Raw genomic sequence first — 24,246 nt, forward strand, 5'->3', positions numbered from 1 at the left:
AGTGTGTGATGCAGAATTGATAATGAACTCCATACCATGTAGTGGATGAAATGATCCTGTCACACAGATATAAGAAAATAGAAGTGTTAAAGTGTATTCAAAAACATTTAAGATATTGCACCTTACTAGTCCTAAGAAGTGCAGAAATTAAAACTACTAAGACCCCTTTCACACTGGCGAATAGAATTGTGCTTTTAGCTGCGGACAGATGAAGTTATCTACCGCAGCTAAACACACATAATGCTTTCCTATGGCCCCATTCACACACTGCATTTAGCAACGGTTTCATTACATGCGGTTTTGTGCAGATAGAAAAAATAAAGTTGACTGCGTCCAGGAACGATTTAGCACAGCTATCTGCACATAACTGCATATAATCGCAGTGTATTATTTCTCCTGCAGATAGCAGCGGCAACAAAGAAAGAAAAACAACAGGAAGCACATCAGAAATGCCAATAATGTTCCAAACGCAGCTAAACACAGCCGCATGTAAACGCACGTAAACGCAGCTAATCACAATGTACAACTGCAAGTGAACGCTGTGCCAGGATTCTCTGAATTTCAAAATAACAAAACATGCTTTTAACAGTGGCAGAACAGCCGCCTGTGTGAAAGGGGACTAACAGGACACCTTCCTTTCTCATTATAGGGGGTAAGTGTTCTATAGTTCACAGTGAGGAACTGGACAGGGCTGATAACATTCACATTTTAGATCAGGAAGATAGGAGCTCAGTTGATTTCTTCCAGGATCAGCATGCTTTTTTGCACATATTAAACAGCTATAACAAAACTTTCCCAATAGTTTATTCACAGAGGAACTAAATTAATAATTAACTTGTAAATTTTGTCTATAACATCGCAAATACTCTCATTCGGAGTTCGGGTCCACTGTAACCGAGCAAAAGAGAACAAATAAGAAAAGTCAGTTGTTTGCATGCAATTTAAAACCACTTTATCAGAGATCAAACATTTGACTTGTCATACCTTCTACTGAATCTATTCCCGAGTTGGGAAAAGATTAAAGTGGATGTAAACCCTCTCCTATACCCAGTGAAGTCAACAGCCTCAGATGATCCACAGAGATGAAACAAATCTTATATAAGTTTTATTTGTATATCTGCTGTCTTCAGTTTTATATACTGTTTAGATTTAGAACGTGTAGAGCTCTGCTGTGAATAGACAAGCTGTCTGCTAATCTATTTATAGCACCTACCCTGCCAAAAATTTTCAGCTGCTTTTATCTCCTGTCTCAGAGAACTTGTCAGAAGTTATCATGCTGATAACAGAAGAACGGAACACGGGACTTAGGCCCCTTTTACACGATCGGACCGTTCAGGTCCGCCTGTCAGTTTTGATGGCGGACCTGAATGGGCGCTCCATGTTAGCCAATGGAGCGACGGATGTCAGCAGAGACATGTCCGCTGACATCGGACCCGGTCCAATCCGCTGAAAGCAGACGAATGGCCCTACGTCCAAATCCGTCACTGGTGGATCGGATCGGGTGAGACCTGATGAAAACGGACATGCTGTCCGTTTTCCTCCGATCCCTCCATAGGCAGCAGCGGCGCCTGTCAAGCCCCTCCCCGCTCAGTGAGCAGAGAGGGACCTGTCATCCGCCGGCTCAGTGGAGATCAACGGATAGATCTCCCGCTGAGCCGGCGGACCGAGGCGGGCTCAAGTTTACATCCACTTTAAGGTATAATGCTTCCATTGTGTGACAATTAGCTGCTGTGTAATAAATAAGGCAGTATCTACTTCCAGGTCTGTGTTAAGCCTAGTACACACTATTAGATTTTTTTGGTTGAACTGAAAAAAACTGTCAGCTCTGGTTGCAGCCACTGTACTAATGATCCAATGTTATTACAGCGATCTCCCCCGCTGAGCTGTTGTGTTCTGACAGGGGGGGATGCGCCAGAACACACCTATCGACGCTCTCAGCCATTCACTGGGAGCGTTGATCGACCGGCTGCTGGTTTTCCAGCATTCTCGTCCGACATACACACGGGCCAAATGTCAGCCGTTTTTTATTGAATTGGCCGATGTTGGCCAACATTTATAAGTTTCATAAGTTATATAAATTATACGTTTTACCATGTCAATTATTATTTCCTAAGTTGTAGTGACAGTGATAACTAAGATATTATTTATAGGAATCTGACGGTGGTAAATAGAATATTATCTATTTGAAACTGAAGTTTTTGGGTGACATGTTTTACAGACAGGATTTCTATCATTTGTAGGAACTAGAACAAGAAGTCAAAAATTTGGAGGAATTACAAGATGAATATGACTTCAAATGTAAAACTATACAAAGCAGAGGTGAGAACTTGGTTAATCCAGTCAGTTTAACCATTAAACATATGGAAATAGGCTAAATCCATTTCTAATTTATCAAAAAAGTGAAGTGCTTCAAACAGTGAGGGTTATTTACTAAAGTGTAAGCGTACAAAATCTGGTGCAGCTCTGCATAGAAACCAATCAACTTCCAGGTTTTATTGCCAAAGCTTAAGACCCCATTCACACAGGGGCAACACGACTTGCAGGTCGCCTCAGCAAGGCGACCCGCAAACGACTGCCCGGGCGACTTGCAAAACGACTTCTGTATAGAAGTCTATCCAAGTCGCCCCAAGTCGCCCCCGAAGTCGTACAGGAACTTTTTTCTAAGTCGGAGCGACTTGCGTCGCTCCCCTTAGAACGGTTCCATAGCACAGAACGGAAGGCGACTTGTCAGGCGACTAGGTCGCCTGACAAGTCGTCCCTGTGTGAATGGCCTCTAACTGAACAAGCTGAAGTTAGAAGCTAATTGGCTACCATGCACAGCTGTGCCAGATTCTGAGTGCACCAGTTGTAGTAAATCTCCCCCAGTGCCTCTGAACCCACTGGAGGCCCTCCATAACCGGAGACCAGGGGAACTGTCTAAATTTCAGTTTATTCTTATTACACATATACTTACCGCCACAAAACAGGTGATCGCCAAAGCATGGCTCTCAAAATACCTACCCATTTCTGAAGTCAAATCTCAAGTACATTGGACCCTACATAACAAAAACCTACTGCTAAGCTTCAGGGCAACAAGTCCAAATTCCACTGGGTATGGGAGCTGTGGGTGTCTACATTTCTTCCACGCAGCTTGGATCGACGGCTATTGGAGTTATACAACATAGTATGCTTGGGCCCAGGAATGACGTTATCCCCTCTGATTGACCCCCCCCCCCCAATCCTTCTCCCTTTCCTTCTTACCCATTTGGTCTTACTTCTTTTTTTACTTCCTTCCTTTTCCTTCTGTTTTCTGGTTCTCTCTAGTTTTGTATGACATTTGCAAAATCTCCACTGAACCACATGGCACTCACATTGGAACTCCCATTAATTAGGTTTGGGTGTGGTTTATAATTTGCACTACAATGCACTGTACAGTTTTGCGCAATTTTTCTGGTACTGACAATTGTCATTTATACAAAGACCTCTGCTTTGTTTTTACATTTTGTCTCTGTCAACCTCTTTCGAACACTCAATAAAAACTTATTGAAAAAGAAAAAAAAAGTGAAGTGCTTTGCTGAGTATTTCACCTTAGATGCCAATTTAACCTGAGTTGAAACAATAGTAAGAAGTGTGCTAGCCTTAACCAGAAGTCCAAAAAGTTAGTAAACCTAAAAAAAAAGTTACTTTTTATCTTTGTATTATATTGCTTTTTAAAGTGTGTGTTTGTGAGTGAGTGTGTGTGTTAATGCCTGAAATTTTGATTATAATTCTAGCTTTAGAACCTTACCTCAAATGTCTTCAGTTTTATTCTGATCCTTAAAGGAGAAATCCAGCCAAAGCTCGTTTGGCTATACTTCTCCTATGGATCACAGGAGTGCAATTAGTTTTGCACTCCTGTGACCCATTTTTAGCAGAGAGTGGGCTGAAGTCCGCTCTCTGCTGATGTCACTGCTGTCAGTCCAGGCACCGCGTCATCACGACTACGGAGTCAGGATCTGCCGGATGCCTGGACTGATACCTGTCACAGCCTCTCAGCGAGCCGCCGAGAGCCTGAGCCAGCCGCCCCCTCCACAGCCCTGCGCTTAAGTGAGCGAGGAGGGAGCGGAGCAGAGAGCTGTGACTCACAGTCTACACCTGTTTGATCACGGAGCTCTGAAAACACAGCGATCAGCGGTGGTCGCTCGGTTCTCAGTGCAGAGACCCCAGGGAACAGATGCAGCATCGGACCAATACTGCATCCACCAAGGTAAGTATGATTACAAAAGAAAAAAACTTTATCTCTCTTTTAAACTCGATGCATATAGTTTTTTCTTGTAATAAGATTTAATGCAAATTTATGTACCTGTTATTGCTCATGACCTAAAGGCCAACTCCAACCAAAACCTTCTTCTGTCTAGTAAGGACATGTGAAGTAACAGGTAGATAATCTACCCTTCAACTTAAAACACAGTTCAGTAATTCAGGTTCTCTACCCATCAGCTGTCATTTAAAAGCACTGATGGTGCTCTCAGCATGAATATCTCAATGGATCCTCAATGACCACAGAAAAAAGGAGAAGATGGCATACAAGGGTAGATTTACTAAAACTGGAGCACTCGGAATCTGGTGCAGCTGTGCATGGTAGCCAATCAGCTTCTAACTTCAGCTTTGGCAATAAAACCTGGAAGCTGATTGGTTTCTATGCAGAGTTGCAGATTTTGCACTCTCTAGTTTTAGTAAATAACCCCACAGTGTTTAAAGCTTAAAAAAACAACTTTTACCAAACCCCGCTGCAGGACACTTACTAAATCTGGGTTCCCAGTTCCTTCACCAATCCAAGCCAATATTTAAATACTTAATTATCTTCACACATGCTAGCATTGTTGTAACTTGTTATGGGTAATTAGGATTTTGCATTTCAGAAAATGAGCATAATGGAATTGCACAAAATGAACTGAAGCAGGAAAAGTTGGTTTTAAGAAATATGCACATTACTGTGAGTCTTCGAAGAAAGGTATGATTGTTTTTATTATATATTATGTATGCATATAGCATTATAGATATATGCATTTTTAAGTAGTGAAACTGATATTTAGTATTTAATGGACAATTTGTGTGCTGGGTGAGAGCTGAATTCCATAAACTGTGCCTTGATAGCCTCAGTTTTGCCTTTGTGTGCATACTGCAGTTGAGTTGTTGTCCAGTGCCAGGGAGAAAAAACTAAGATTAGAGCGTCCCATGTGCTGGAGTTGTGCTTTATATAATTTTTATTCAAAGGTGCAAATAGCATACAGAGATAAGTTGACCATATGCTTTTACCACTTTGCACCATAGCATGGCAAATAGCTAAAACGGCAGTCCCTTGTCACCAATACAATGTACAGAAAGAAAAAACAAATAACAAACAAGATTGGTATAAATGTAGACCAGGAATCAAAAAAGTTGTGGGCAGAAATGACAGATAATTGCAAGCCTAACAGAGCGAAAGAAGCCCAGGACAAGAGAAAAAAGGATGAACCGCTCCAGGTAGTGAACTGAAAGTAACGCCCTCCTCAATGTGGAAATAACAGGTGCTGGCTCAGCATAAGCAATAATGAAGAAAATAAATCTGGACGCTCCGATAAAAGCCTTTATTGTTCCGATAGTCAAAGTTCATGTGACAACAGAAGCAAGGCAAGATAACTGACGCGTTTCACAACATCAACGTTGCTTAAACATAGCTAAATGACCACATATTGCTTAGCAAATATATACTAAGTTAGAACATATCACATATATTTAATGGTCTTTAATTGCAAACACATGTGGCCAGAAGAAAAACATACAAAGCCCCTGGAAAACACGGAGGTGGACCACAAAAATGATGGTCAGATAATCACAAAGAGTAAAATCATCACTATGTGTAATCTAGTGGAAGCGCATGAAAACATGAAACAGTAACGATAGAGCAACTAAATTCATTTATAAACAAAACTGTGTACATGTGGTTCCAAAGCAACCTTTAGTAGTGAAACTGTGTGTATATATAAATCTCTAAAACATATACCAAGACATATAAAAACATACAATAATTGTATGTGGTAGTGTCAGTTCATGGGGTGCCAATACAAAAAAGGCACAAATGCAAAGTCGCAGTGTTGCGTGGTCTAATAAGTAATTTAAACAGATGGACATAAATGGATAAAGCGGTAAAGAGAACTCTAGTCGATTAACAATTACAATAGATCCACTGCTCTTTGACCACATGAACAGACGGGAAAAAAACGTAGAACCCCTACAAATATCCAAATATCAAAAAACATCAAAACAGGTTTAGATGCATGAATACCAAAAGATGCATGAATACCAAAAGATGGAGAGACAGAGTGAAACAAAGGACAAAGAAATGTAGAAAGAGGAATGGATAATGGCAAGAAAAAACAAAGAAAGGAGCAGTTTTATAACTACATCAATAATCTCAAAGCATTCATATCACTCATATAACAACACTCTGCAAGATCGTTAAACATGACCAAACCATACTGCATGTCAGTCAGGAGTATTACCAGCTAGAACTGATGGCAGAATAGGGTAGCTATGGATATTGCGCCAATATCCCAAGGTCTCTCAGATAATGGTGTACTGTAGAATCACTGAATTAATGAAAATAAGAGTGTAAGACCCCTTTCACACTGAGACGCTTTGCAGGCATTACAGCGCTAAAAATAGCGCCTGCAAAGCGCCCTGAGAGAGCCGCTCCTGTGTCTCCAATGTGAAATGCGTCAGTTATCTTGCCTTGCTTCTGTTGTCACGTGAACTTTGACTATGTGAACAATAAAGGCTTTTATCGGAGTGCAGCTGTCCAAATTTCTTTTTCTTCAGAGCGAAAAAAGCCATGCCATTCAAAGGGGTAACAAGCCTCTTATGGGATGTGGGTACACAAAAAAGGCACACCTTAAGACCCACAAAAAATTCCACCAAGTGTATTGGAAGCACCAAATAGCGGATACAATATTCTATCACCAAATGCAGGATCCCAGAAGCAATAACATGAAAAAAACATCTTCTATAATACAGTATGTGTATATCTCGTGGGAAAATATACAAAAGAAAAAAGGAATAAACAACTGGATACTTCAGCATACCCATACCATATCTTGAAGTTGTGTTTTAAATGTCAAGTTGGGGAGCATGTTAGTGTGCAGGTGTGAGCTGCCGGATTCTTTTCTTAGTTCCCATTCATACACCCCGATCCTGTTATTTGTCAACTTATGTGCTCCTCTGCATACTACTATATTTCCAAAAATATATGTACAGTAAAGACGCATAGCAATTCAGCTGCCATAGAAAAAAAAAAATCTACCACTGGTATTTGTGGACTGATGACATCGGCAGACCAATACCCCTTTTCAGCTCTATTTAGGCACGTCATTTTTTAAGGTTTGCATTTTGCCTTTGATCTCCTTTCTATTCCCGCAACATATTGAAAAGTGCAGGTGCAGTCAGCTCCTTTGCTTTTATTTTTGGGTGCCCCAAACCATACCCTTTTGGTCTGCTTATTGTAAAGGGCGGGAACATCTAGAGAGTGACTCCTCAGATAGCAAGGATAACTTGCCACAAATTTGTGGCAGTGTTCAATTGTAAGTCTGTTAACTTGCTGCACATTTTCACTGGCATGTTGTACACTTGCACAGCACTTGAAGCACAGCACTCGAAGCACAAGTTCTTGTTGACACTTTTCCAATTTGTAGTAAATTTGCGTGACAAGTCTCTAGCAAGAGCAAAGTTGCAGTGGTGAGTCTACAGCAAGAGCTCTGCAAATCTACAGCATGAAGATTCAGCCGCAGTGACCCCTGTGGTGGGATGACTATTGCACAACACAACTGAACCAGAAGTTGCAGCAGACTTGCAGAATGTTTGCAAAGAAAGTTGATTTGGAGTCATGCAATGCAGACCTGCTGCAAATGTGCAACAAACATGTGAAGCCTGGCAAGTCTGGCAATAGCTTAGCAAGTCATTTTAGAACTTACAGCACAATTGCTTGCTATCTGGGTCACTGACCCACAAAATGGGCACACATGGAATCAAATTGGTGTTTCGCATATTTGTGACCCTCATGAAATGTCCCCATTTACTGTGAAGACTGGTTCAGGCAAATTGATTTGTTCATTGCTAGTTGTAGATCGGGTATTTTCTACAAATAAAAACTGTCAGTTAACTAATATGACACAACCTTTAGATTAAGTCCATATAATGATGTGTAAATCCTCTTCTAATCAGGCTTCTTTCTCAATGGTAATTATCTCAAAATGATGTTCTCATAAATACGCTAGGTTGCCCACAAATCTTTGTGAATAAGAGAAAAGATATATACAATCCAAAAACGAGCTCACAGAACTCTCACCTCCAATCCTTAGACCCTTAGATCCTTAGCATAAACCTTATTGGATGATTTTTTTTCTCCTATTCCGATAACAGCCACCAGGGTGTCCTCCGTCCCAATATAAGTTATACCTATATAGATGTTCTGTATCCGGGTCTATAAACCTCCGTGATGATAAACTCACAAAAGGGGGGGAGGGAAGGAAAGAAACCTCCAATAGTGTAGTATGTCAAAATAATCAACTAATTTATTAAATAAATGAATTGGACTCTTACACAAAGAATAAGGGAGTGGCCGGAAGTGGATGTTATTCGAATACCGGAAGTGACGTGAGAACGTCGAGATAGCGCCACATTCTTACATTTGTTGCTTTTAAACCTTATTCTTTGTGTAAGAGTCCAATTCATTTATTTAATAAATTAGTTGATTATTTTGACATACTACACTATCGGAGGTTTCTTTCTTCTTCTACATCATTTTGAGATAATTACCATTGAGAAAGATGCCTGATTAGAAGAGGATTTACACATCATTATATGGACTTCTTTATTATTATAATTCATTCTGGATGTCTCAGATTATTTTTTAATTCTTTAATTTATCATTCATTTTTCATTGAATTATTACTATTCACTTATTATTTATTTTTGGATTTTTATGATATATTCTATTGAGTACTGTTGCGCGAGATCATTATTGCTTTATATAATTTTTATGTGTGGTGTGGACACTATTAGATTTTGCTGCAGACAGTATTCATCATATTCTCATTGCACTATATTGCACTTTATTTCTTACCACCGATTGCGGTGAATATTTAATAATTTTTTTGTTTATTGATTATTCCTTGAACACATCGCAGTAGCGCGAAGGCTTTTTTATCTATTTAGATTAGATTAAGTGTGTTGATATTCTGTATAAAAATGTAGATGTTGGGGGCTGAATTACTAAAGGAGTAGACTTAGCACAGCAAATGTTAATAAATAAGGTAAACCTCTTGTTCACTCTATCCATTCACTTGCAAAATACATTAGACTGTTTTTTTCCAGCTGATTGATTAGAGTGAACACAAATTTACCTATTTACTAAGCTCATGGAATGTGTTTGCAATGTAAACATTCTTTACCTCTTTAGCAAATTAACCCCAGTGCAGTAAATTTTTTCAGATTTGTTTGTTCTATGTGATTTATATGATCTTTGTATAAACGAATAAATACATTTTTACTTTTTTTCTTTCTGCTAGGAAATTGTTCAGAGAATAGGTGAACTGCTAAATGGCATAGATCATACACAGAGTTCCCTAATTAATGAAGAACTGGTTGAATGGAAGCGCAGGCAGCAAATAGCTTGCATTGGAGGCCCACCTAATGCTTGTCTTGACCAACTGCAAACCTGGTAGGCATATTATTAAGAAGCTGGCAGGTTTTTCTTTATCAGTTTAAATACAAATTAATAAGGTAACAAATGTTGCTTTTAACTTTCTTCCTTGTTTCCATCAGTCAGATTTCAGATTTTTTTTTTTCTACTTTTTGTCAAAATATGAATGGGTAAGTTTGATGCGGAAGTGTGAACACACAAGGCACTCCCTTTAGCACTTCAAGTAGATATGCCTGACAGCTGTTTCCAGACTATGGTAAATTATAGTATTTAGGATCTGTAAAATGGTTTTGAAGTCAGAAGATTCTTTGTACCTTAATGCATATTATGCATTAAGGTAAAAAAAACTTCTAGGTGCAGCCCCCTCCCCCTTATACTTACCTGAGCTTCATCTTGATCCAGCAATGTGTATGAGAGCAGTAGCTCTCCCGTGTCTCTCTCACCTCATTGGCTTACACTGCAGCAGGAGCCATTGGCTCCTGCTGCTGTCAATCACAGCCCGTGAGCCAATGAAGAGAGAGCAGGGGGCAGTGAATGTCCATTCACAGGAGCGTGGCTCAGGAGCGAGCCTGCTTGAGTGCTCCAATAGCAAGAGGCTTACTGTTGGAAGCACTCGGCATGGGGGCTGGAGCCAGGAGGCAGGGGACCCAAAAAGAAGAGGATTAAAGTGAATACCTTAAGATTCACTTTAACCAAACCATCACTGACCTCAGTAGCTTCAAGCACTGTGGGGTGTTTCATCCTCAAAAATCACAAAAGAGACTCTAATGTTTGGTTGTAGTTGTTTCTGAAAAGCTTACAGCACTAGCTACCTGATTATTTATTTTAGAAAATTGGCAGGTTACCAAGTTTATGCTGCCAGAGAAACCAAGGGGGTCGAGGTGTGTTTTCAGTGCCTCTGTGAAATTCTGTGGGTGGTTGAACCTTTGACAACTAAACTGATAAGAGGCATGGAGGTGCTCAGCTATGAGGAAAGATTAGAGGAACTTATTTTATTCACTCAGAAGAGGAGATTAAGGGGGATATGATCACCATGTATAAATACAGTATATAAGGGATCCATATAGTGAACTTGGTGTTGAGTTATTCACTTTACGGTCAACACTGAGGACAAGGGGGCACTCTTTACGTCTAGAGGAATTTCATCTCCAAATACGGAAAGGTTTCTTTACAGTAAGAGCTGTGAAAATGTGGAATAGACTCTCTCCAGAGGTGGCTCTGGCCAGCTCAGTAGATTACTTTAAGAAAGGCCTGGATTCTTTCCTAAATGTACATAATATAACTGGGTACTAACATTTATAGGTAAAGTTGATCCAGGGAAAATCCGATTGCCTCTCTGGGATCAGGAAGGAATTTTTTTCCCCTGCTGTAGCAAATTGGATCATGCTTTTCTGGGGGTTTTTTCGCCTTCCTCTAGATCAACTGTGGGTATAGGATTGAGTATATGGGATTGTATGATATTTTTTATTTTATTTAATTTTTTTAAATTTTTTTTTATGGTTGAACTAGATGGACTTTGTCTTTTTTTTTAATCTGACTAACTATAACTATGTAATTGTATGTCTGTATAGTGTAAATAAAAAAAACAATCAAATGATCATAGAAAGTGCCACCTACAAGGACATACTGTAGCTAAGTTAGTACTAACTAATAAACAAAGGTTTTCTATGGTTCCAGACCACCGATTAAACATTCAAGAGGTGCAGAGGAACCAAACTAACAGTCTTGGAAATGAGTTTAGCTGGAAAATAAGGCACACCTTCCTCCCACTCCCTATATTTACTTAGCAGCGTTTTTATTTGCCCGATTCTTCCATCTGAGGGTGATGCCACCAGCGAATATATAAATTTGGTGCTTAAAATATCTAAACCCAAAAACATAAATTGATAGTATTGAAGCTTACCAGTCCGTAGATGTGGTGGCTGCATTAGTTTTCTATTTTCAAATTTTTTCATTTATTTTACCGTTAATCCCGCAATTAACTCACTTCCTCTCCTAAGGTGACAACCATATTCATCAGCCTTGTCCACTCGAACAGGGAGTGTGTTAGGACTACATAACACCTCCCTCTTTTCACTATAACAAGGGGAAATGTTTTGTCTTTCACAGAGATAGCAGGGAACATTGCTAACTGATAACAGCCCTGAGTTAGAGAGCACAGAAAGATGTCAGCTCACAAGATTTCTTGCTGGATGAACGGCTATTTTTTTTGCAGTTATCAAATATGAGAAAAATAGGAAATAACACTTATATACCAGACCAAAAAGCAGCAAAAAAGATATGTTTATTGCTAGCATTTACATAATTTTAAGGGACTTTTACACAAACTGGAGGTGTCTGTCATTTGTACTGCAGATCTGTTTTCTAAATGTTGATTCTAAAGCATTATTCTCTGTTATCTAATCCATTAGGTTTACGTCTATTGCTAAAAGTCTACAGAAAATCCGTCAACAGTTGAAGAAACTGGAGGAGTTAGAGCAGAAACTTACATATGAATGCGATCCGATTACCAACAACAAGCAAGCCTTGCAAGAACGTACACAAACTTTATTCAAACAGCTGATACAGAGGTAATTTTTTTACTACTTAGCTACTATGTTAAGTTTATTTTCCCATCAATATGATGTATCTAACTGACTTTTGACACACTTCGGCCTCTTTCACACTGCTACGCTGCAGTTTCCCGCAGTGCGGTTGCAGCGCAGAGTACCTGCAGTATTATATTGCGTGTTTTTGGTGCATTTTCTGAAAACACACCAAAAACACGCAATCTAATAAAAGTCTATAAGAAAGCGCAGGTAACCCACATGAAAACTGTAGGTACACTCTGCTGCACCATGCTGCAGGGAAACCGCAGTGGGGCAGTGTGAAAGGGGCCTAAAAGTGTATGTCAAGCCAAAAATTTTTTCCTTAAGCTGGCCATACACTCTGCAAATTTTTGACGGTTCCTGATGAACCAGACAAAATTCGCTTAGTGGGTGGCCAAGTCGACCCTCTCCCGCTCAACATTCTCAGAATAAAAAATAAAAAAAAGCCGGGTACAAAATTGTCGCCCAAAGGGCATCTGCATCAAATCAGATGCATCCGCTGTTCAGGAATTTTGACAGCTGCCAGGCACAGAGGGAGATTCACAGTGGGGATGAACAAATCTGGCGAAGCTTTAGTATTGGATAGCGCATGGAAAGGTTAGAATCTCAGATTTTACTGCTGTCTGGGGTGCCATTAGGGAGATTTCCCCTTACTTTGTTTCCTGCTGATTACATTTTAAGGAGAAACTCAAGACATACAGAACACCCCTTTTTAGCAGAGATGGGGAAAGTTAGAACCCCAGTTAGATGTTGTATTTCTGTATGGGTTCCTACTGCAGAACAACCATCACATTCAGCAGGACAGGAAGTGAGGGTAAATCCCTCTAACTGTTCCTGTGATAGTAGTAAAATAGATACTTTAATGTTATTTAATTCACTTAGTGAGGCTCTATGTCTTTTTTTTTTGCAAATAAAAAGGTATGGACCAGTAATATTAGTCTTATACTAATAAGACATTTTAAGACTTAGTTTAAGTTTAAGTTTAAGTTTAACCACCTCAATACAGGGCACTTGCACCTTCTTCCTGCCTAAGCCATTTTTCAGCTTTCAGCGCTGTCACACTTTGAATGCTACACTGTAAACATGTGAAATTTTTATCGTTTTCTTCACACAAATAGAGCTTTCTTTTGGTGGTATTTAATCACTCCTGTTTTTTGAAAAAAAATTTTGAAAAAAAAAAAGTTTTTCTTAGTTTATATCGGTAAATTTTGTAAATAAGTAATTTTTTTCCTTCACTGATGGGCGCTGAAGAGGCAGCACTGATAGGCTGCACTGATGAGGTGGCACTTAAGGGCACTGATTAGGTGCCACTGATGAGGAGGCACGAATATGCCGCACTGATGGGTGGCACTGGTGGGCACTGGGCACAGATAGGTGGCACTGGTGGGCACAGATAGGCTGCACTGATGGGTGGCATTTATGGGCAGCAGTGATGAGCATTGATGGGCAGCACTGATAGCCAGCACTGACTGGCATCACAAATGGCCACTGATTGCTGGTACTTGTGGGCACTGATTGCTGGCACTTGGTGGTAATTGTGGGCACCGGTTGGCACTAATTGCTGGCAGTGGTGGGCATACATTGATGGCTAATTGTAATCAGGGCACTGATGATCAGTGCCCTGATTACATCCCTAGATGTCCTCTTTGAGGAGATGCCGCTGATCGGCTCTCCTCTCCTCACACTCTGTCAGTGTGCGGCGAGGAATGCCGATTACCGGCATCTTCATGTTTACATGTGACCGGCTGTGATTTGGACACAGCTGATCACGTGGTTAAAGAGCCCCGGCCGCGGTTCTTAACACAGATCGGGGTCGCACTGTGTCCTAGCAACACGGCGCGTCTGGGGTGCCATTAGGGAGATTTCCCCTTACTTTGTTTCCTGCTGATTACATTTTAAGGACGCCACGCTGAGCACCCCCGGGGGCACGCATGAACGATCGTTCTGGGAGGCCGTCATATGACGGCCTCCCAGAACGAGAGCCGCACCGCCCAGCCGTCATTTGATGGTGGGCGGGTGGAAAGTGGTTAAAGAGTAACTTTTGTTGTGAAAGAACAATCCCCTCCTGGTGGGCAGTACACATTGCAAGGATTTTACCAAACTTTGTTGCATAGTCCTATTTGTTTCTGTTCTGAAGAAAAAGCTGCTTGTTCTTCTATGTCTTTTGGATACTGACTCTAAAAAGTTTCCCTTTCATTATTGATTTGCTGATGTACTTGTGCAGGGCTCTAATGAGGAAAGGTCTGTATCCCTTTAGAAATGATTGACCCTTTAGGAGCATCTCACCAAAAATGGACATTTTTGTTGCAGGGGATGCTCAAAATCCAACTTGTGTCTGAGTTCAGACTTCTGGGAAAATCAGTCAGCCAATCACACAAGCAGGAAATTACATTTCTGGGGATGTTCCATTTAACAACTTTGCACAGAAAATTGCAATGCTGCAGAATGAAAAAGAAAGGTCATTTTTACTAACATTAAATTAAAATATAGAACTATGTGAAATAAGAGGGCACCAACCCAAATACCCTTTTACCAAGTACAGCTGCCCCTTTAAAGTGTAGACAACACTAAAAAATATATGTATAGTATAAAGATTAACAGATTGAAAAGTAGCGCCTATCTTATATTATACAAATTAAAATATGGTTTGTGTCACAATTATATCTGCTTTTTTTTCTCTCATTAATTTATCCTTTAATTTTATCTGCAAATGGTGTTGTATTAGTGTAAGTAGTGATAGTGGGTAATACATTTCTCAGTTGTGATACTTTTTCTATACAGGACAAAGAGACAGGTTTGATCCATCAGTCAACTTGGTACAACCAGTATGTCGAATTTTTCTACATACAGTGGAACCTCGGTTTTGCGAGTAACGCGATTAACGAGCGTTTCGCAAACCGAGTACTGTATTTCTAAAAATCCTAACTCAGTTCGCGAGTGTTGTCTCGCAAAACGAGCAGGATTCAGGCCAAAAGCGGTGTGCAATACCGCTTTTGGCCTGAAGTGGGGGGCGCCAGAGCCGAACAGAGCAGAAAGTCGCCGATCGGCGCCGTTCGGAAATGCACGGAAAGTTCCGAGGACAGTTCGGCTGACCTTGGCAAACCTCGGAAAGGCTCGTGAAGTCTTTCCGAGGTTTGCCGAGGTCCGTCGAAGTGTGTTCGGGCCTTTTCGGCCGTTTACAAGGCTCTCCGGCGCCCCCGCCTCTGGCCGCATGCGGTATTGCATCCCATTGAAGTCAGCGCGGAACAAATTATTTTAGTTTCCATTGACTTCAATGGGAAAACTCACCTTGATATGCGAATACTTTGGATTACAAGCATACTCCTGGAATGGATTATGCTCGTAATCCGAGGTTCCACTGTACAGTTACTGCCAGCAGCTATAACCGCTAGCAGTAATCATTGTATTCTGCAGACTTGGAAATCCTGCGCTCCCGGCTGGCAGATAAAAATAGCGCTGACTGTGTTGATGGGGAAATCAAGCGATTTTCCTTCCTTCCACCAATGGTGGAAGGAAAGAAAATCATATAATCTATGGCCAGCAATACTCACCAAGTACCAGGGCTGTCATTTGGGGAAAATCTACTTGAGCAACTGATAGCTCAAAAAAAGGGTGGTTTCTCTTATTCCTTGCAACTGTATGGAATAATGAAGAAGTGAAGGAAAGAAGGATAGATTAGTATGTGCTGCTAGGAGGGGGGCGAATTAAAGTAAACCTGATTCTTTGCTGAGCATGGTCAATGCACGATTAGTACAACCCCTGGCAAAAATGATGGAATCACCAGTCCCTGAGTATGTTCCTTCAGTTGTTTATTGTTGTAGAAAAAAAGCAGATCACAGACATGGCCAAAAACTAAAGGCATTTCAAATGGCAACTTTCTGGCTTTAAGAAACACTAAAAGAAATCAAGAAAAATAATTGTGGTGGCCAGTAACAGTTAGATTTATATAACAAGCACAGGGAATAAATTATTGAATCACTCAACTCTGAGGAAAAAATGATGGAATCATGAAAAACAAACAAACAAAATAACACTCCAACACATCACTAGTACTTTGTTGCACCACCTCTGGCTTTAATAACTGCTTGCAGTCTCTGAGGCATTGATTTAATGAGTGATAAACAGTACTCTTCATCAATCTGGCTCCAGCCTTCTCTGATTGCTGTTGCCAAATCATCTTTGCAGGTTGGAGCCTTGTCATGGACCATTTTCTTTAACTTCCACCACAGATTTTCAATTAGATTGAAATCTGGACTGTTTGCAGGCCATGACATTGACCTTATGTGTCTTTCTTCAAGGAATTCATCATCCCCAAACATCCTTTCAATAGATGGGATAAAAAAAGTGTCCAAAATTTCAATGTAAACCTGTGCATTTATTGAAGATTTAATGACAGCCATCTCCCCAGTGCCTTTACCTGACATGCAGCCCCATATCATAATTGAATGTGGAAATTTGTTTTCTTCAGACAGTCGTCTGCATAAATCTCATTGGAACGACACCAAACAAAAGTTCCAGCATCATCACCTTGCCCAATGCAGATTCGAGATTCAAACACTGAATATGACTTTCATCCAATCATCCACAGTCCACGATTGCCTTTCCTTAGCCCATTGTAACCTTGTTTTTTTGTGTTTAGGTGTTAGAGATGGCTTTCTTTTAGCTTTTCTGTATGTAAATCCCATTTCCTTTAGGCGGTTTCTTACAGTTCGGTCACAAATGTTGACTCCAGTTTCCTCCCATTTGTTCCTCATTTGTTTTGTTATACATTTTTTGTTTTCAAGGCATATTGCTTTAAGTTTTCTGTTTTGACGCTTTGATGTCTTCCTTGGTCTACCAGTATGCTTGCCTTTAACCACCTTCCCATGTTTCTTGTATTTGGTCCATGTTTTAGACACAGCCGACTGTGAACAACCAACATCTTGTGCAACACTGCGTGATGATTTACCCTCTTTACCTACATACTAACAAGCAGATTTAATTTGATTCAGGTGTTAGTGTTTGTAATGAAAATTTACAGGGTGATTCCATAATTTTTTCCTCAGAATTGAGTGATTCCATAATTTATTCCCTGTGCTTGTTCTATAAATCTAACTGTTACTGGCCACCACAATTATTTTTCTTGATTTCTTTTAGTGTTTCTTAAAGCCAGAAAGTTGCCATTTGAAATGCTTTTAGTTTTTGGTGATTCCATAATTTTTGCCAGGGGTTGTAGAATGGTTTAAAACTATTGTTTTAGGCTGTGTATACACTTGTACACTTGTAGAATTTCATAGGAACATTCTTAGGAAAATTCGTACAAAAATTCCCATTACAGTTGAATGTCCGCAAGTAGTTCAAGATTTAGTTTGCTTTTAACATTGGAATGAATGGATTTTGCAGAATGAAAACCATACACTGCTCGAATTTTGCACATTCGAGAAAAAATTCCCATCCTGCTAAGTTTTCTCGCCACTGCGGTTGAAAACAAAGGTAGATTTCACCCCAGTGATTACAAAAATGAACAAACATTCTTACAATGAAAAATATCCAACAAAATCCTAATAGTGTACTCCCAGCTTTTGGTAAAATGGGTAAATGTTGCAACAAATCTGCAATATTTGTGCAAATGTTTATTTATTATAGTAGTATGTGGCACAGGCTCTGGAGAACTAATGTTTTTGGGCCTGGTTTTATTGGCATATGCATCCATTCAACCAAGTAAGGTAGTCAGCACCACCATCATAAATTAACCACTTCAGCCCCGGAAGAATTTCCCCTCAAGGACCAGAGCACCTTTTACAATTTGGCACTGCGATGCTTTAACTGGTAATTGCACGGTCATGCATTGCTGTACCCAAACAAAATTTGTATACTTTTTTTCCCACAAATAGAGCTTTTTTTGATTGTATTTGATTGTCTCTGCGATTTTTATTTTTTGCGATCTAAACGGAAAAAGACCAAAAATTTTGAAAAAAATTATATTTTCTACTTTTTGTTATAAAAAAATCCAATAGACTCAATTTTAGTCATACATTTAGGCCAAAATGTATTCAGCCACATGTCTTTGGTAAAAAAATGTCAATAAGTGTATATTTATTGGTTTGCGCAAAAGTTATAGCGTCTACAAACTAGGGTACATTTTCTGGAATTTACGCAGCTTTTAGTTTAGTTCATTTCTTGAGGTGCTTTAATGACAGGGCAGTACAAACCCCCCTCCCCCCAAATGACCCCATTTTGGAAAGTAAACACCCCAAGGAAATTGCTGAGAGGCATGTTGAGCCCATTGAATATTTTATTATTTTGTCACAAGTGATTGAAAAATGACAACAAAAAAATAAAAAAATTACACAAAGTTGTCACTAAATGATATATTGCTCACACATGCCATGGTTATATGTGGAATTACACCCCAAAATACACTCTGCTGCTTCTCCTGAATATGGGGATACCACATGTGTGAGACTTTTTGGGAGCCTAGCCGCTTACAGGACTCCAAAACCAAGCACTTTCAAAAAAAAAAAAAAAGTTTGTAATTTTCCCGCAACTTGTGGCAAAATCTAAAATATTCAGTGGACTCAAATATGCCTCTCAGCAAATAGCTTGGGTGTCTACTTTCCAAAATTGGGTCATTTGGAGGGGTTTTGTGCTATTTTGGCATTTTATAGCCTTCGAAACTGTGATAGGCAGTGAGGAGTGAAATAAAAAATTTACTCCCTTAGAAATCCTGAAGGCGGTAATTGCTTTTCGGGGTCCTGTACTCGGCTAGGCCCCCAAAAAGTCTTACACTTTTTGTGTTTTTTTTTTTTGTCATTTTTCAAAGTTGTCACTAAATGATCTATTGCTAACACATGCCATGGTTATATGTGTAATTACACCCCAAAATACATTCTGTTGCTTCTCCTGAGTATGGGGATACCACACGTGTGAGACTTTTTGGGAGCCTAGCCGGGTACAGGACCCCGAAAATTAATCACAGCCTTCAGGATTTCTAAGGGCGTAAATTTTTGATTTCACTCCTCACTGCCTATCACAGTTTCGAAGGCCATAAAATGCCAAAATAGCACAACCCCCCCCCAAATGACACCATTTTGGAAAGTAGACACCCCAAGCTTTTTGCTGAGAGGCATGTTGAGTCCATGGAATATTTTATATTTTGCCACAAGTTGTGGGAAAATTACAAACTTTTTTTTTTTTTTTTTGCAAGTGCTTGGTTTTTGGGGTCCTGTACGTGGCTAGATTACCAAAAAGTCTCACACATGTGGTATCCACGTACTCAGGAGAAGCAGCAGAATGTATTTTGGGGTGTAATTCCACATATGCCCATGGCATGTTTGAGCAGTATCTCATTTAGTGACAACTTTGTGCAAAAAAAAAATGTTTGTAATTTTCCTGAAACTTGTGGCAAAATATAAAATATTCCACGCACTCAACATGCCTATCAGCTCAATAGCTTGGGGTGTCTACTTTCCAAAAAGGGGTCATTTGGGGGGGTTTGAACTGTTCTGGCATTTTATGCACAACATTTAAAAGCTTATGTCACATCACCCACTCTTCTAACCACTTGAAGACAAAGCCCTTTTTCTTTACATGAAAAATATTTTTTTTTTTGCTAGAAAATTGCTTTGAACCCCCAAACATTGTATTTTTTTTTAAAGCAAAGGCCCTACAGATTAGAATGGTGGGTGTTGCAATTTTTTTTTTCACACAGTATTTGCGAAGTGATTTTTCAAACGTAATTTTTAAAAATGTTAATGCACACTATATTGCCTAAATGTTTGATGAAATAAAAAAGATGATCTTATGCCAAGCACATGGATACCAAACACGACATTCTTTAAAACTGCACACAAATGTGCAGCAGCAACAAACTACATACATTTTTAAAAGCCTTTAAAATCCTTTACAGGTTACCACTTTAGATTTACAGAGGAAGTCTACTGCTAATATTGCTGCGCTCAATCTGACCTTCGAGGTGATACCTCACATGCATGGTGCAATTGCTGTTTACATATGACACCAGACCGGCGCTTGCGTGTGCGTGAGCATGGGGGGAAGGGGTGCTTTTCTTATTATTATTATTATTTATTTTGCTATTTTATTTTATTTTTAAACTGTTCCTTTAATAGTTTTTTTTAATCATTTTTATTGTTATCTCAGGGAATGTAAATATCCCCTATGATAGCAATAGGTAGTGACAGGTACTCTTTTTTGAAAAAATTGGGGTCTATTAGACCCTAGATCTCTCCTCTGCCCTCAAAGCATCTGACCACACCAAGATCGGTGTGATAAAATACTTTCCCAATGGTGCTGTTTATATCCGGCGATACCTAAGTCAGGAAATGCTTGTAGCTTCCGGTTTCTTAGGCCATAGAGATGATTGGAGCCATTCTGGTTTTCTGATCAGCTCTATGGTCAGCTGGCGGAATCACCAGCTGCATTCTCGGGTTCCCTGTTGGGACAGGAGAGCCCGAGAAAACCATGGAAGACGGTGGGAGGGGGGCGTTCCCTCCCACTGCTTGTAAAAGCAGTCTAGAGGCTAATTAGCTGCTAGGATTGCTTTTACATGAAAGCCAACCACTGGCTGAAAAGAATGATACGTAAACCTGCAGGCATCATTCTGGTATAACCACTCAAAGTCCAGCAACATACCAGTACGTTGCTGGTCCTTGTTGGGCATATATTGTAATGTTTTTTTTCATGCAGCCTGATCAGTGGGTATGCCCACCACTAGAATACGCCCTTCATCCACCCACTTCTAGTGATGGGCATACATACACCAGTTTTTTTTTTTCTGTGGTGGTGAAATCACCTCCTACAGCGCTGGAGTCACTGATTTACATATTGTGAGAGAAAACGCTGTTACTGTCAAGATAAATAGATCAGTGCTGCAGCTGAATGGAGTACCTGAAACGAAAACAATGGTAAGAATAAAACATTAACTCAATAAAACATCTTGATTTTTTAACGCAATCTGTGCCTAAAAAATATATGCCGAAGCATGGGGCAATCCGCTCCTAATGTTAGGAGCAAATCGCTCCTCCACCCCTTCCCCAATGCTTCGGCATATATGCTCTTTTTTTTAACTGTGGTGATGAAATCACCTCCTACAGCGCTGGAGTCACGGCTTTACGTATCGTGGGAGAAAACGCTGTTGCTGTCAGTATAAATAAATACGTGCCGCAGCTGAATGGCGTACCTGCTAAGTAAGTGATGGTTAACAATAAAACAAAGTAACTTCACAGTATAACAGTAAGACATACCATAACTGCAAAGCAAATACAATAAAACATAGTAAAAATAAAACAATACAGTAACAATAGAGAGAGAATGCAGCGCTAAAATAAAATAAATGTCCAAATAATGATAATAGTCCATAGAACTCAATCAGCAATAAAAGATGATGTGAAACCTCCACCAAGCTTCAGTGTGTAAAAGGAAAGCACACCACACCCACGTGCTATCAGTCTGCTTACCAGAAAGATATAAAAAATAGGCGATGTACTCATATATTGCAGAGAGTCAGCAGCAAATCCAAATGGCACACTCCATCATGGGCAGGCACAGCATGGAAACAATCAGGTCACCACATATCAGAAAGCTCAGGACTCGTATTAACGATGGACAGGTTGGTGCAGTCATCAGCAGGAACAAACCAGCAAACAGAAAGCAACAAATAGTGAAGCCCGTAAGGTAAAACAGTAGTAGTTTATTGTAGTCTACTTACAGGTATGAAGTAAAAATCATCACAGAAAACAGGAACAATCCGCGGTTCTCAGCGTACTTGCATTGACCAGCCTATGCTGGTCAATGCAAGTACGCTGAGAACCGCGGATTGTTCCTGTTTTCTGTGATGATTTTTACTTCATACCTGTAAGTAGACTACAATAAACTACTACTGTTTTACCTTACGGGCTTCACTATTTGTTGCTTTCTGTTTGCTGGTTTGTTCCTGCTGATGACTGCACCAACCTGTCCATCGTTAATACGAGTCCTGAGCTTTCTGATATGTGGTGACCTGATTGTTTCCATGCTGTGCCTGCCCATGATGGAGTGTGCCATTTGGATTTGCTGCTGACTCTCTGCAATATATGAGTACATCGCCTATTTTTTATATCTTTCTGGTAAGCAGACTGATAGCACGTGGGTGTGGTGTGCTTTCCTTTTACACACTGAAGCTTGGTGGAGGTTTCACATCATCTTTTATTGCTGATTGAGTTCTATGGACTATTATCATTATTTGGACATTTATTTTATTTTAGCGCTGCATTTGGACTTTTATACTTATGTTTGATGCAATCTACAAACTATGCTAGCTGCTTTTTGTGTTCTTTTCAGTTAGCGCAGATATTTACTTGTTTTTTAACAATAGAGAGAGAACAGTAGAGCGGACAATAGAGAGCAAATATAAGACCCCTTTCACACCAAGGCGTTTTTGCAGCGTTTTAGCGCTAAAAATAACGCTATTAAAACGCTCATAAAACGCTCCCTATGCATCTCAATGGACCCTTTCACACTGAGGCGTTGCGCTGGTGGGGCATTGAGAAAAGTCCTTCAAGCAGCATCTTTGGAGCAGCTTTTGGGTGTTGAAAAAAGCGCTTCAAAAACGCCCCTCTCCATTGAAATGAATTGAAAACGCTGTAAAAATGCCTGAATAGTGCCTATAATCCGCCCTGAGCTGTAGAAAAGTCACGTGATCTCACAAAAAGTTAAACATGCAAGCAGAAAAGAGAGCGTCTACAACAACAGGACTGAAATTGTGGGAAGGTCAGAATGATTAAACAGACCATCAAAGTGCCAAAAAAACAAAATTAAAGTGTAAAAAAAATTTAATCCCAGAAAAATGAAGATTTGAAGTAAAACATGACACTGTTTGTTACTTTACAAGACACTGCTTGTTACTTTACAAGACACTGCTTGTTTTACATGATCTCACAAAGGATAAACATGCAAGCAGAAAGATGGCATCAATAACACATCCTTCAATAACGCTTGAAAAATGCTGTTGAAACGCCTGCAGCGTTGCGTTAAATTTACCGCTAGCGCCCCTAAAACGCGGTGAAAATGCGGTAATAACGCTAAGGCGTTTTAGGGAGTTTTTAAAGCGCCTTGGTGTGAAAGGGGTCTAAGAGAGAGAACAATAGAGAGAGAGAAGAAAAATAAAACCACAACTATTTTTGGCTTATTTTTTTTTTTTTTTTGCACTTTTATATAAACTGTTAACTGTAAACGTTCCAGATTAGGGTCTCTCAAAATGTGATGGTCATCTCATCTTTTGAGATCCTGTGTAAGTGTGCCCTAGGACTGTGCAATGCTGTACCCTACGCTAATACTCCACTATTGTGTGGTAGCGTTTGAAACAGTCACCGATGCAGAGACCAGGTTGGTCAGGACAACAGGAACAATTAAAGCGGGTGTCACGTCTATATCCGCGTTTCCTGCAGACACGACATCTTCTTCTTCTGGATTTCTTTGGGTAGGGGTACCAGAACGGACATAAGAAAATGCCTCTCATGCAGCCGGCTCACTGCATTTGCGTTGGGAAGGTGGGCCACAGCACCGTCTGGAAACAGAAGGGATGTGATGATCTCTTCCTGGAATTTAAGGAAGGATCCAGTTCGTCCTGAAGCTTTGTATAGCACATAAGCATTCAGCAGAGCCAATTGGAATAAATATACAGACACTTTTTTTGTACCAGCATCTGGCCTTATGGGCAATTAGGTAAGGTGCCAACAACTGGTCGTTGAGGTCCACCCCTCCCATGTTAAGGTTGTATTCGTGGACAGGGGGAGAGGGGTTTCTCCACAACACCAGTCGCCGTAGAAATTTGGACAGTCGTATCTGCATGAAGGGAGGACAGAACGAAAACATTCAGTGTATCCCTCCACTTCACTGCTAACAAATTATTACATTTCAAGCAGGCTTTCTCCCCCCCCGTCTAAGTCGGGACTCTACAAGCCGTTGGGGTGCCCGGCGATTAGA

The 24,246-nt window shown here is 40.1% G+C and overlaps 1 protein-coding gene across 1 annotated transcript in view; it reads left to right on the plus strand.

The window, feature by feature from the left end:
• STAT1 (signal transducer and activator of transcription 1) overlaps nt 1-24,246 on the plus strand; it is a 109,546-nt gene that overhangs the window by 29,686 nt on the left and 55,614 nt on the right. The window contains exons 6-9 of the mRNA XM_073633172.1: nt 2,241-2,319; nt 4,881-4,972; nt 9,564-9,715; nt 12,109-12,267. Of these exons, the coding sequence (XP_073489273.1) occupies nt 2,241-2,319; nt 4,881-4,972; nt 9,564-9,715; nt 12,109-12,267 (482 nt within the window). The remainder of the gene's footprint in view (nt 1-2,240; nt 2,320-4,880; nt 4,973-9,563; nt 9,716-12,108; nt 12,268-24,246) is intronic.

The sequence above is a fragment of the Aquarana catesbeiana genome, linkage group LG06 (genome assembly GCF_042186555.1).
Source record: "Aquarana catesbeiana isolate 2022-GZ linkage group LG06, ASM4218655v1, whole genome shotgun sequence".
In the NCBI taxonomy this organism is placed as follows: Eukaryota; Metazoa; Chordata; class Amphibia; order Anura; family Ranidae; genus Aquarana; species Aquarana catesbeiana.